The 15,354-nt window shown below is 36.9% G+C and overlaps 2 protein-coding genes across 3 annotated transcripts in view; both read left to right on the forward strand.

The window, feature by feature from the left end:
• Positions 1-9,462: 9,462 nt before the first annotated feature.
• On the forward strand, positions 9,463-14,168 carry LOC311302663 (CD48 antigen-like). Its single transcript, XM_084428662.1, has 5 exons — positions 9,463-9,596; positions 11,831-12,148; positions 13,144-13,203; positions 13,386-13,649; positions 13,778-14,168. The coding sequence occupies exons 1-5, from the start codon at positions 9,560-9,562 to the stop codon at positions 13,915-13,917; spliced, it is 819 nt and encodes a 272-aa protein (XP_084284788.1). The 5' UTR covers positions 9,463-9,559; the 3' UTR covers positions 13,918-14,168.
• An 822-nt stretch (positions 14,169-14,990) lies between these two features.
• Positions 14,991-15,354, forward strand: part of itchb (itchy E3 ubiquitin protein ligase b) — a 34,277-nt gene continuing 33,913 nt past the window's right edge. Inside the window, exon 1 of one of the 2 annotated variants that reach the window (XM_084428666.1) lies at positions 14,991-15,163. The gene's annotated coding sequence lies outside the window, so the exon portion shown is untranslated. The remainder of the gene's footprint in view (positions 15,164-15,354) is intronic. The other variant, XM_084428664.1, reaches the window with a different exon arrangement.

Below are 15,354 nucleotides of genomic sequence, written 5' to 3' on the forward strand. Positions count from 1 at the left end.
AAAAGAACATATTTTACAGACACTTGATATTTAATCTTATTAGATTATTAGTTAATTGCATTTGACATATTTTACTTTCAATAAAGCATTTGCTATAGGTTTGTAAAAGGTGTTTTTATGCATGGTTGACCCGAGTTTTTGTTGCATTACACTATTCTGGCCAGCAGGGGTCGCCAGCGTGTGGCGTTCCGAACACTTCGAAACAGTGAATCATTTTGTGAAGCAATTGATTCGAATCTTTTTCTCTCATCATTAATTTGAAACCAAAAAGGTGGTTATAAAGAACCCTAAACTGTAACACAAAGAACCATTTCAAAAGGGTAAGGGTTATAAAGGGTTCTTCAGGACACTATGTTTGTAAATATAAATGTTCCCTACTACCTGTAAAGAAACATCTTGCACACTGGGCACCTTGAAATGAATTCAAGTGAGGTTTACACTCGAGGTAGAGATTACGCCAGCTGTAGTTTGGATCTTCTGTATTTTAATAATTGCATAATTACTTTGTTCATTGTAATGTCAGAGTCACCACACTAGAACATGGGAACAAATAAAAGTGAAGTACAAAAATATTCTACATAATGGTAATTTTTAGTTATATTATAGTCTCTTTTATAAAAGGCACTGTTAAATAAATGGTTGTCTGTTTATAAAAGCAACCAAGAAAAAGGCTGAAAAATAGAAAAGATCTTAGTAGCCTACACTGTAAAATATTTTTTGTTGCATTAAATTAAGGCTGTATAGTCCTTTCAACTGTTAAATCTTGAGTAATGGATGAATTGCTTTGACTTGTGAAAGTGAAAACTGATAAACTTATGTTAATGTAAAAATATTTTGCCATGAGTAATTGATCACATTTTTTCCCGAGTGTAGTTCATTGTAATGACATTGTGTTTTCCTCTTTTGTGCACTTTTACATAATACACCAACACTTGTATCTGTTCCCAAGAAAGTGGTGGCTGAAATATGTGCAGTAAGTGGACATTTTCTAACTTTCCAAAGGAAAGAAAGTATAAGACTTTGTAATGTCCATTTGTTTCCATTGTGAATAAACCCTCTCAGATAACTGTCATATGGAGGAACTATAGCCTACCTGCAAGTGCATAAATAACTTTACTTAATTTATATTGTATGCTTTATGGCTGCAATATAAGTTGCTAGATTCCACATCTACAGAAAGGCCTACAGAAGAGTCTCCACAGACAGAGGAGACATAGGCCTACAGGTGGGCAGTGTATAGACAACATCTCCTTTTTATTTGTTGCATGAGGCATGTGTCTAATATCACTTGACCACTGGCTTTTTTTTACAAAGAACAATTAAAATAAAACTCAAGGAACTAAGCATATTTGTCTTTTATTAAACATTTAATGAAAAGGGTTTTTTTTTTTTTTTTTTCAATGTTGTGTAATATGGCACATGCAACAATATCACAGGCCCTGTCAGGTGTGCAACCCTCAAGAGTTTTCAGACACTGAAATCTTCCCTTTAGTTAGCCAAAGTTAATTTCATTTTGTGCCCTTGTCCTGGCTAGAGCTGCATTGTAACTGGTTTGGGTCAGGGAATGGGGTCATAAAACACCTGTCTGCAGGAACATGTCATAATCACCTATGAAAAAATGCAGTTCTGTTAGGATCAGCATAAGTGTATGTAATACAGTGAGCTTGATATTTAATTATGGAACTTTTCTTACCACTTTCAAATATGTGAATCTCTGAAAATTCTTCAATCATGCACAGATCCTGGCCATTTTGCTTTCACATTTGTGATATGGAAGATTTAAGTCAACTGCCTTTTTTTTTTATTTGATATAATATTATTAATCTGGAATATTAAGAATCACAATAGTAACTGGGCTGTACATTTACATTGTGAACCCCCTTTCTGTTCACATAATCCCCTTCATTGAGGCCTTGATGGCAGTCTATTGTAGCCTATAGTCTATGGTACCAATCACGTTAGTGAAGCCTGAGTGACACATACTGTAATCGGCATGGTCATGATTGCATGATCTTCATACAAAAAAAAATTGCTTTACAACATTGGGTCTTAAGTGGAAAGACCACAAAAATGCCACAAAAAATGGAAATGCCACAAAAAAACTAAAACTGTTTTTTAAACCTAAAAGCGCCAGGTAAACTCCGAATGACACGACAGACAGCACTTTCCATCAAGTGCTCCGCATCTCCAATAGTGTAAAGGAAAGAGCCACTCGCAAATAATCTTAGGGCAATGCAAACAGTTTGTGCTGTAGTTAAAGCCCGACTCCGACAAGTCGACAATAAATGTGCGTTTCCAACAAATTAATAATGTAAACGACAATCTCACGAGTCACGAGAAAAAATTATATATCTCAGAAAGTGCACTATCGCGCTGCGCTGGACTTCCCGTATCAGCTCCGCTTATGAAGCCGCAGTTTACGGACCTGTTGCTATGACAGCAAGTCCAGGATGAGCGTCGAAGAACCAAACAATCCAAGATCATGCCAAATCGCCAACAATCAAATCCAGCTAACTGAGTTAGCGACGTACGAAGAACGGCCCCCATGTCTCTGTTTATATGTAAACACTCAATTATTTTGAAGTATCGCCCTGGTCGCAATATTTATTCTGATTACTTTGTGATAAAGATGACTGATAAAGCTATTATATGTAGCTAGTATGAGTAACAAAATACTTTGTCTGTGTCCATATTTGACTAATAATAATAATGCAAAAAACTGCACTTCAAATGAACATTTCTGAGAAAAATGTTTAATCTTTAATAGTCTTTAATAATAAATATATGTCCAAATTAAAAACTTAAAACATGCAAGTAATTATGACTGAAAACATCCAGCAAGTTCAGCCGTGGATACATGTTTATATATAGGGCTATACAGCCATCTACTGGTTACACAACAGTATTACAGATGATAAATGCTGCATGACTCCGAGGTAAATATTTAGTACTGTAAAATCTCTTAAAACATTTATATAATTTGTTTGGAATAAATATTTTAAGTCTGCAACTTGTTACTGTATGTGGGAGTTCAAAGCAGTTTGTATTGTTAGATTATAATACATTTCCTCTCTCATTTTCCAGGGAGTGGAGCAACTTTTCCATAAACACTGACACAGAGGATGGAGTGATAGTACCAGAGAACCACTGTCCATATCAGACAATAATCTTACTTTGTTCAGACACATCACCTTTGAATGACTGGGATCTTGATCTTCAGACACCTGATTTATTTTATTTTAATATAAAATAGCAAATATTTTAATTTCCTATAGATTAAAACAAACACAGTTCACAAGTACACAAGAGGTTGCACTTTATTCTTATTAATCTATGATGATCTTGGATTAGCATACCAATAGCATATGAATGTTGAGGGGATAGTTCACCCAAAAATACAATTCTCTCTTATTTTACTCACCCTCATGCTGTCCCAGATGCATTTTACTTTCTTTCTATAAACACGAATTAAGATTGTAAGGAAAGTAATCCATATCTGCGAGTCCTGTATAAACCACACACAGTGAGCGTGATGGTAATCCATGCGACCTCAGTGGATGAGTCAATGCCTTCTGAAGAAACAATAGGCTAGATAAAAGAAATACTAATAATGTAAACGGTTTTAACTATTAAAAATCACTTCCGACCAACTGTCTTAAGTACATGGGTACAATCCACTTGTATTATGGACTCACAGAGATGGACTATTTCCTTAAAAATCTTTGTCTATGTTTATGTGAAGAAGAAAGTCATTTACATCTGGGATGGCATGAAGGAGAGTAAATGATGAGAGAATCCTCATTGTTTGGGTGGACTATCCTTGTACTGCTTGTATCCAGTCACTGCCTTGTTACTTCTACTGCAACAGGAACTGTTCAAAGAATCATTGCCACATTTAAAATCTATATGAAATTTAAATATGTATTCTGTATTTGTAATTGTGCATTTTGTATAGTAATGTATATCATGAGAATACTGTGCATTACATGTATGCAGTTAATGTTTTGTGGATTCTGGTCTTTCCGGTCACAACATAATTGCATCCAAGACTTTCACTCTGATACTTGTGTAAATGCTTTAGTGACAATGAATGTAAATTTATTTGAATTCATATTTTCAATTACATTCATTTAACTGGTTGTATAAGTCATAATTGAAACGGTTGATGATTGTTAAAATATATTTACAATTTTAAATGTTAGAGGATAGTATTAATTAAGTGAAATAACTAAATACAATTATCAGCATGATAAAAAAAATGGCAACAAGAACATTTACCTGATCTCTGATCGTTTTTTTTTTTTTTTTTTACATTTGTGGACGTTTTAATAAAATATTTATATAGTTAAAATTAATAATAGTAGTTAATAGTCTCTTATCGACTTTCCTGTAGCTCAAACAGTAGAGCGTTGGTGCTTGCAAAGCCAAGATCATGGGTTTGATTCCCAGGGAAAGCAAGAACTGATAAGAATGTACATATGTACCTTGAGATGCAGTGCAAGTTGCTTTGGATAAAAGCGTCTGCCAAATGTATTGGCCTGTTAAGCTGATCCATCCATGGAACACACAAAGCCCTGGAAATTTATAAAATAATACATATTATACAGACACTTGATATTTAATATTATCGGATGATTAGTTAATTGCATTTGACAGATTTTACTTTCAATAAAGCATTTGTTATAGGTTTGTAAAAGGTGTTTTTATGCATGTTTGACCCGAGTTTTTGTTGCATTACACTGTTCTGGCCAGCAGGGGTCGCCAGCGTCTGTCGTTTCGAACACTTCGAAACAGTGAATCGTTTTGTGAAGCAATTGATTCGAATCTTTTTCTCTCATCACTAATTTGACAACCAAAAAGGCGGTTATAAAGAACCCTAAACTGTAACACAAAGAACCATTTCAGCATATAAAGGGTTCTTCAGGACAACATGTTTGTAAATAGAAGTGTTACTAAAGAAACTTTAAAGAAACATCTTGCACACTGGTCACCTTGAAATGAATTCAAGTGAGGTTTACACTCGAGGTAGAGATTACGCCAGCTGTAGTTTGGATCTGATTACGACCCCTATACGATCGGTCTTCTTGGCCTTGGGAGAGGGAAGTGTTCATAATTAATGAATGTATTTATGAACTGTTTGATTGTATGACGGGCAACGGGTGAGGGAGGATAGTGAACAGAGAAATATGCCTTACTTGTGTTCACAGTGTGATCACTGATGTGTAGGCTGGTGTGCTGCTTTGAGTGCACATTTTGATGTATTAAAAAATGTGAGCATGCATTTACTCATCTAACTTGCACAAAAACAGATTCAGTATTCCTCAAAATGAATAAAATCAGTTAAATGTAAAACATGCAAACCTCCAATAATAAAATAGGCCTATGTAAATAAAACATATATTTTTATGCATTTAATCTTACTTTATTGACCAATGTACTTCCTGCTGACCTCCAATGATTCCGTTAAACCATAAGCAAAAGACTTTAGAATTTGTTTTGTTGTTGTTGTTTTTTTTTTTTTTTTTTTTTTTTTGGTGAATAGATATCATATCATATATAAACGCTAGATGTCTTATGGCGCAGTCACTTCCGGCATCATCGTTCGGCCATCTTGTCACAGTGCTCTGTGCATTAAGGTGAATGATCAACATGCACACAAATCCTCATATCTCGCTGAAATATTGACGGATTTTCAAACGGTTTGGTTTCTTACAAACGTTATTAACGTGGCTATAATTCCGAATGCTTGAACATGTATGTTATAATTTTTCATATGTATGCAGTGTATGAATGTAGTCTCATAACTACATCTATGACGTTTATAACAAACCAAACCGTTTGAAAATCGGTAGAAAATTGAGCAAGTTATGGTTATTTTATAGCCTGACTTCGTCATACTCATATTCTAGTCAGAATGTGAGTCTGATACTGCTCCATAGAGATTTGATTATGGGGCGTGTCTCAACCGAACCAGAAAAAAAAAAAACTCTGCACTCAATTGGATAGACCTACAACCAATCAGAGCAACGGAGTAAATGACGCATGTTCTTCATTCATATTTCCAACCAACAAAATGTCGCGGCTCTCTGTTCCTCTTTTAAAATGAATGCGCTGTGGATATCTTCTATAACAGACGCGATGGCGGAATCTACACATGATGTTTCATAAACAAAGTTCGGGAGGAGCACGTACAAATAATCAATCCAATATCAACTTGTCATCAAACCATGTCTAACGTTACCCTATATCAGCATGAGGAAGCATATTCACTCTGTCAACTTACCTAACACTCCTTGACAGTTTTTCAGCATCCCTCCACCACCCCGAATCCTCACTCTTGACTTGTTCTCTCACAACCAGGAATACGGGGGAGTATGGCTACCGAGCCCACAGCCCTCTCCTCGGACAGCACGTCATATACGCATTTATTCTATCTGACTTATTTGTGTGAACTCGTGAAATCTCATATACGCATTTATTCTATCTGACTTATTTGTAAGTGTGAACTCGTGAAATCTCAATTCTCCAGCTGCAGTCGTCTTTGTTGTAAACTAATTCAAATCAAGCGCTCTTTGGTGACGTGGGTGATTACGTAACCGCAGATCATCTGTCCATCATCGATTAAAGCCCGCCCTGGCAATTTGATTGGCCCGGCCTTTTGGGAGCCGAGCATAATTACTCCTCAACGGATCGAGTCCAGACCGAACTTCTCGACCAAAAAATGTTGTGGGCGGGTTTCGGGCTGGCACCCAGGCTAGTTATTTTAAAGTATTTGCACCATTAAACAGTGAGCGAGCGCACTGTGGCAAGATGGCCGCCACGTGCGGACCAGGGGGGCAGGGATTTGTATTATTTTGAAGGTACCCCCGGGCGCCGCCATTGGCTAGCGGAACCCCACCTGCTGTTAGCATCCCATTGACTCCCATTCATTTTGGCGTCACTTTGACAGCGAATAACTTTACATCTACGTCGTCGAGCTCAGTTTGAGTCTGCGCAGTACGCTGGACCCCCAGGAAGTAAGAGTTTCTAATTGGCTTCACTTTGTCTCCGTTGAATCCAATGGGGTCGCTGTGTCCATTTCTTTTACTGTCTATGGTGCGGACGTCGACCTCCATTGGCCAGCAGCGCGCACGAGACATCTAGCCTTTATATATGATATCTATGGAAGTAAGTGTTAAACTTTCTTCACCTGCATCCTATTCTTCTATTATCCAGAACAGCAGCAGCTGAAAGGTTGCTTGAGTTGCGCCCTCTACTGTACAGGAGTGAATTTGCATGTCCTTCAGCCTTATTATTGAAATTTTGGTGTTTACATTTGCTTAAAACTAGAACTTTTTTGTTATTTAAAAACAAAACAAAAAACAGGCCCAGTCCAGGTGAGAAAAAGTAAAGCAAAAGTAACACATAATGCATTACTTTTCTTAAAAAGTACCTGTAACGCAACTAGTTACTTTTTAAGGGAGTAATACAATATTTCAATGCATTGCTTTTAAAAGTAACTTTTCCCTTGAAACCCTCTGTGTGAACAGATGTATTGATGTGGTGAATTGCGGGTTGTCCTGTGCTTCTTTTCCCCTTCTCCACATCTACACCTGTGCCCAATTTATGAGTTTTATCTTTTTTATTTGAAATAGCATAATTCCCTTTGATTAAAAGGCTGTTTTAAGAGATTCAATACAACAGCATAGGCCTAGAACAGACATGGTGTTCAGTTCAAACCGGAGTCGGACATTAATGCCTACAGAGCCAGAGATGCTGCATGGAGAGAGAACAGGTATAGTTTAGTTTAATTATGGTTATAACTTATGTTGTTATCTTACTTTCATCCACTAGTAGTGGATAGTTGTGGTGGATATTAGTCCACTACTGCCCCTGTCTCACACGGTGTTCCCCAGGGTTCGGTTCTTGGGCCTCTTCTCTTCATCATTTACATGCTTCATCTGGTAACATTATCCATCATAATGGCTTTAACTTCCATATGCAGATGACACCCAACTTTACATCAGTTCTCAATGCAATGCAATCTCCATTTCAGCTTATATTGATGATATTAATGCTTGGATGACCAGTGATTTTCTCAAACTCAACACTGATAAAACAGATCTACTTCTTGTTGGTTCACCTCAAATTACATCCTGTTTTTTTGTGGACAGTGTTAATATTGCTGGAGTCTTGGTTCAACCTTCCACCACTGTTAGTTAATTGGTATATATTGGATAAAGTGCAAGAGGAGTGGAACACGTAATCACTCTTAACTAAATCTGATCAAGTGGTTTTCACCAGATGTCGTTTAGGTCATACAAGTTTGACTCATGCTTTTTTGCTTAAAGGTGAAGACCCAACTTCTGCATGTTTTGTAAGATTCCCCTTTGGATGAAAGGAACACGGCGACTTTTTGGGACTTTAGCTTATTCACCTTATCCCCCAGAGTTAGATAAGTCCACACATACTCTTCTCATCTCCGTGCGAGCCGTAACTGTGTCTGACGCACCCACCGCTAGCCTAGCTTAGCACAAATACTGGAGGTAAACGGCTCCAGCTAGCATACTGCTCCCAATAAGTGACAAAATAACACCAACATTTTCCTATTTACATGTTGTGATTTGAACAGTCACAGCGTGTACAAATAACAAGGTCACATGAGACACAGCCATCTTCTAACCGTATACATACTGGGAACTATATTCTCAGAAGGCGAAGCACTGCTACTTCTGCGGAGTGATTTACTCCAACTCTGAGCGAACAACTCTGCTCAAGTAGCAGTGCTTCACCTTCTGGATAATAAACGTGTAAACTTTATATCTGTAAAACAACTCAGGTGAACTTAAATAAAGCATGTGCTCTCTCTTTCATTACAGTATCGCTCCGGAGACTATAAGCTGGGTCACAAACAGTTGGTACTGATCCATTCTTGAGCAACATCTTTTTAGCAAAACCTATGTGTCGGTGCATTCCCTAAAAACATCCACTGCGTCTTCACTGGCTCTGGTGTCGGGAGTAAATGTTATAACTGTTATATTCACTCTTATATCCAACAACAGAACACCTGAGTTGCTTACGAGACATTCTTCGGTCATGTGTGGTCATTTTCAAATAGCTAGCTATATATATGTAGAAACCGGCTTCAAATTGAGCTCGCTGGCTGGATAACACACTTTCAGACTCAGACAGCACATAACAAACTGCCTGTGTGTTTTCTTTTCAGCTTTTCTGAGCTGTCACCTAACTAAATGCAAAAAAATCTTTAAAAAAAGTGAAAATTTCATCCGATGTCCTCTTTAAGTCATAAGTTCTATAGAGAAAATGCAGTTTTCTAGTTCTAAAATATTAGTTCCAATATATTAGTTATAAACAACACCCTGTAGACTCTGTGTTTTACTTTTAGGTGACTTTTGTAAATAGCGGATTTCCAATAAATAAGTTGGTGAAAGTGATTTCATGGTCACTTCCTGATGAAACTGAGAAGATGTCACATGTTCATACACTGCTCGAGTGAGCTCAGATGCAGCATCAAGAGAAGCCACGAACTTACAATCGATCCTGGTAAATATACATCAGGATGTGGATTTTCATTGTGTTTTTCATCAGTGTGAAAGGTAAGATTTCTAATACCTCATTGTTTAGTTTTTTCTTTCATTAGATTAGTTCTTTGTGCTCTCTGGTTGCTCTCTTGCTGAAACACATTCAGTAGTTGGTAGACTTTGCACTAATTTTTTTTACCTTTTTGAACTTTTCAATTCTTGAAATTTGGTATTACTGCTAATACTTTTTGGATCCTTTATGACCTTTATGTTTTTTTCTTTCACTTTTGGGCATGTGAAATATCCACAACAAAAAAAGTTTCATAGTAAACATGTTTAATAAAACTTGCTGTTCACATCAAAATGAACAATCACCGTCCAGCAGTTTCATAGGGTAAATCTCGAAAAGCTCCCTGATCATGAAGGTTAGTGTGTGTGTGTTATGTTCAGTACCTTTGATGCACAAACTGTTAAGTAAAGCTTATCTTTTTTAAATATAGATATTTTTTCAATTGTAGTTTGAATAAATGGCGGAAGTTTGAAGTGTTTGTGGAAAAATCAGTAGGTCGACCTCTTCCATTACAATGAAAGTGGAAAAAACTTCTTCTTTTTTTGCGTCACATTAACGGAAGGGTGATGATCTGAGGGCTGGCTGCAGTAATGAACCTTTCCTTTGTAGTTCAGAGGAAATCTCACCTAGACTGAAAACAATCAAGGAAGTGGAATCATCTTCACGACAGAAGTAGACCAAACAATCACTAAAACACTGCAAACTGTTAACCTTTAAATGGCACATATAATGTGCCTGTACATCTATTCGTGTGTGTGTGTGTGTGTGTGTGTGTGTGTGTGTGTGTGTGTGTGTGTGTTTGGAAATTGCATCTGGAGGGTTTGGTCATGTACTTTAAAGTTGCTTTTAAGTATATTTTATCCTTCTTTTACAGTTTTTTAGCAAGTCATGAGGCGATAATATAGTTTTTCTTGGCGGATATGGTCTTAGAAATTTGACTTGTATTGGTAAGGGTACATGTCAAAATCTATTATATTTATTATATATATCTATTATAGTTTATGATGCACCTCATTTGTAAGTCACTCTGGATAAAAGTGTAATTGTTTAAATGTAATGTATTAATATATCAAAGCTGAGAATGCAATCTTGAGCGAGGGGAACTTGTTAAATAAGTTTATGATGCATAAACGACAACTTGAGAAAAGGTGAGAATTTTGTGGTTTTCACACACTGATACAAATAAAATCATTAAAGAACAGATGTATCCTCCATACATAAACAGTTTCAAATACTCACTGTAAAAAAAATCACGATGTTTTTATTTAATAAATCCTGTCAGCTGTGGTTGCCAGAATAATCCTGTAAATAATACAGTAAAAATGTAAAGACAACTCGTACATTTTACAGTATAAAACTGTAATTTACGGACAAGAAATTTGTCATTTAAACCGGCAAAACCAACAACGCACACTGCTACTAAAATCTATTACCTTTAACATACTGACAACCTAATTATGGTAAAAGAGGAAGCCTCATGAAGAATCATGTAGAAGTAGCATTTCCACAAGCTGAATTACACTAGTACTGTAGAAGGTGCACAGAGTCATTAACGCAAACACAAAACACCATCATGGAAATACACGACACTAAAATAATGCAATAAACATTCATTAAACATTAGAAGATGTAGCATAAACTTCTAAAAGCATAACGTCTAGAAACTGTACATTTAACAGTATGAACACATGAAATGTCTGGTTAGATATTTGTTACACTGAATATACGGGAACTTCCCTTTTAACCTATTAACAGGGTTTTTTTTCCCCCCATAGTGTATTTACAATATTTTACAGTTAAAATTACACAAATTTTTTAAAATTACTTGCCATTTCAACTGGGAATATCTGCATCTGCAGCAGAAATGTGTCAGAAGTGATGAAGGGCCACTATTATAATTGTTAGTTATATTATTCCTCCCCAATGGGAGTCTATGGCAGCCCTATCAACGGAACAGGAAAATTATGAAATTTGGCACACTTGTAGTGATGGTCATGAATAATCTGACCAATTTTGGAGCCTCTAGGACCAACTCTATAGCGCCACCACCAGTTCAAAAATTCACTTTTCTAAAGGTTTGAACCCTTTGTTCCAGACAATTTTATTTTAGTTAACCCGATTCTTCATGCTAATTATTTAGCAATTGTAATTGTATTTGTCTTGCTTTCTGAAGAATAAGAAACAAATTATTACAAATCCAATCCAACAGCATATTTAATGCATTTTCCTATTGTTTCAGGTCTCGTGAATGGTGAGGATAAGGTAAAGACATTGATCGAGGGAGACGCTCTGACTCTACATGCAGAAGCTCGACCGAAGAAAGACACAGAGACAGTGTGGTTTTTTAACAAAGGCCATTTTACCACCCGTATAGCACAGATGAATAAGGGAACAGTTTCATATTTTGAACAGGGACTTTCTGGCAGATTGCATCTAGATCAAGAGAGTGGATCACTGACCATTTGGAATATCAGTACCAGTGATTCTGGTTTTTATAGAGTATCTCTCACCATGAAGTTATCTATCTCTGAGACGGAGTACAAAGTTAATGTGTATGGTAAGTTGCAGCTGCTGCACATTAATTATACATTAGATTATTATCATTTGTTGTAGATAGAGGAAGTCACAAAATGAACATTCTATCATTAATTACTCACCCTCATGTCGTTCCAAACCCGTCAGACTTTCGTTCATCTTCGCAACACAAATGAAGATGTTTTTGATGAAATCTGAGAACTTTCTGTCCCTCCATTGACAGGTACGCAACTACCACTTTGATGCTCAAAGTTTATAAAGAGATCGTAAAACTAATCCATATGAATTGAGCGGTTTAGTCCAAATTATATGAAGAGACTCGATCACTTTATATATGACGAACATATGTATTCACATAAACATTCTTCAACTCACACATCAGTTATGACAAACAGAATCTCAAGCATGTTCGCTTGACGTGCAAGAACCAATGTTACGCAGCACGTTTGATCTTCCTCAAGAACCAATGAGTTAATTCTCGTGTTACACAGAACATTTCAGCTTCAGCAAGAATCAATGAGGTTCATTCTTGTGTTACGCAGCACTTTGAGCTTCAGCAAGAACCAATGAGTTCATTCTTGTGTTACGCAGCACGTTTGAGCTGTCGAGTAGGTTCGGTTGAGCTTCTGTTTATGTTCACTGATCAATGTTTATAAGTGAATAAAAGCCTAAATTAAATCTGTTCATCATTTAAAGCGATTGTGTTTCTTCAGAAAGTTTGGACTAACCGCTCAATTGATATGGATTAGTTTTACGATCTCTTTATGAACTTTTTGAAGCGTCAAAGTGGTAGTTGCGTAGCTGTCAATGGAGGGACAGAAAGCTTTCAGATTTCATCAAAAAGATCTTCATTTGTGTTCCTAAGATGAACGAAAGTCTTACGGGTTTGGAACGACATGAGGGAGAGTAATTACTGACAGAATTTTCATTTTTGGCTTAACTTTAATGAACCAATCTCATATGGTTTCTGCAAAATGGGCTTATTAAAAGATGCACATGTTTCCTTTTGTCCTAAAGAACATGTCTCTGCACCTGCTATTGAGTGCAAATCATTGGTTATTGTCGACCAATCTTCAGGTGAGTCTTTTAAATCAGTTAATTCAGTTGCCATCTTAGTTGTCTTGTCCTGACCTCTTTGCTAATCATTGCTGGGCGAAAGGGGCAGGGATTTGTTTAGGTGTCATTACAGACATACTGACAGAATAAAGACCTCCTGAACTTTAACATTGAAATGTAACCTATACAAATCAATCTACCAGGTACTCGAGCATCAGAGCAGCCTCGAGCATCAGAGGAAATCTGCTCTGTGCTCTGCTCTGTGAGAAATGATCAAGACGTGTCAATCTCATGGTATAAAGGGAGTGAAATGATGAACCAGACCAGCAATCCTGATCTCAACATCCTCAGTTTACCATTAGAGCTTCATTGTAATGATTCAGAGATCTACAGCTGCATGACTGCAAATCCAGTGAGCAACAAGAGTGTCCGTCTTCACATGAAAGAGATCTGCACACGACATAAAGGTGTGGAAACTCATTTACCACAAAACTCTCTTCCTGCCACAGTGACCTCTTTGCAGTTTCTGTTTTTCCACAAACAAAGACATATGTTGAGACAAAAGATGTTTATGAATAAGTCTCTTCTCTTTCAGATTGTCTGGATCATTGTTGCGGCACTAAGGCTCTGATTCGACTGGTTTTGTCTGGTCTGGTGGGAATCGCCACTGTTTACTTTCTGGTTGATTATGTGAGGATCTGCTCAGTTCGGAGAAGAGCTGCTACTTCTGTGTAATGATACTTTCATAAGAATTTGGTGGGTGTGAACTCGACATAGACTGTAAATAGGAGTGAACTCAAACAGTTGAGGTGTAAAAAGCATCTTATTTATTCCCCAGTTGTTACTTTGGATGGTATCTGCTAAAATTATATGTAGTAAGTGATGGAGTTTTTTTCGGTTCCTTGCCACTGTTGCCTTTGGCTTGCTCAGTTGGGGATATTCTGGGGATATTTAATTTGATTTTATCAATCAATAAATTCCACTAGAAACAAACCTTGTTGTATTATTTTAATTTAATACTGTGAAGCTGCTTTGATACAATCTGTATTGTGAAAAGCGCTATACAAATCTACTTGACTTTACTTGACTTAAGTGTGACCAGTAGGCCTATGCTTTGCAAGTAGGTTACATACAATGCACACAAACCTTTATGTACATGATACTAACCTAAATATATTTGTGTATAGAATTAATATATTCATTTGTATGTTTGACTGTTGTAATCATTAATAATGTATTAAAGTTTTGGTTAAAACTTTAATAGCCTACGGCTACTTTTGTCCAGTGTTTCAGAATAAAAGCGCTATTTAAAATAGAAGCAGATCCCGGCTTTTCAATCAAGTAGCCTACAATTGATCTACATGCAAAAAATATATGTATTTTACCCTCGTCAATGTGTTTCATTAATTCAAAGTAGATTAAAGTTTCCTCAGTTTTATTATTCATGTATAAAAGATAGTCCATAACGCTGCTTTAACAATAAATCGAAGCCCACGCGACATCTGTTACTTTTCTCATCAGTAATCCGTATGAACCAATCGCTGTAGTTTATGATTACTACTAGATGAGGCACTTTTAAAAACGTATTACATATAGAAATACTTAGCGAATTTTCATGTTTTTGACATATTTAAATCTGTACAATGAGTATATTTGAAAGATTATACTCGTTCCCATACAAACATCCTCAGTGAACACAAAACCAAGCTGATATTTGAACGAGGCTCAATTGAGAATCGGTTCTCCGGTCCATCGAGCGCCGCCTGGTGAAATAACGATGTAACGGAATAACCGGACTTTTGATCGATGGGAAGGGCGGGTTTCAGGACAAGCGTCTTTGATGACGTGTGGACGTGAAGATGGCGGAAGTTCATTCCTGATCTGAGCCGCCGGAGTCGCTTGGTACGGATTCTGGAATAAACTATTTCAGGACGGATCGGTTCGGCTTCACGTCTCACATCTGACCCAGAGACAGATTCGGGTAAGAAACGGTCATCTAATCGAGGCTGTGTCGTAGTTTACCGTCTGTGGATGTGCTTATCTGTGTACATTGCGTTACAGTGACACTGAGTCGTGTTGACAGGTTAACTAATCACTTTGACTATTCCAATCTCATATAAATAGCTCGTGTTAGACAATGAGAGTCAGAGGGAATCAACAGCGTGCCTGGAT

This window comes from Rutilus rutilus (assembly GCF_951802725.1).
Source record: "Rutilus rutilus genome assembly, chromosome: 13".
NCBI lineage: Eukaryota > Metazoa > Chordata > Actinopteri > Cypriniformes > Leuciscidae > Rutilus > Rutilus rutilus.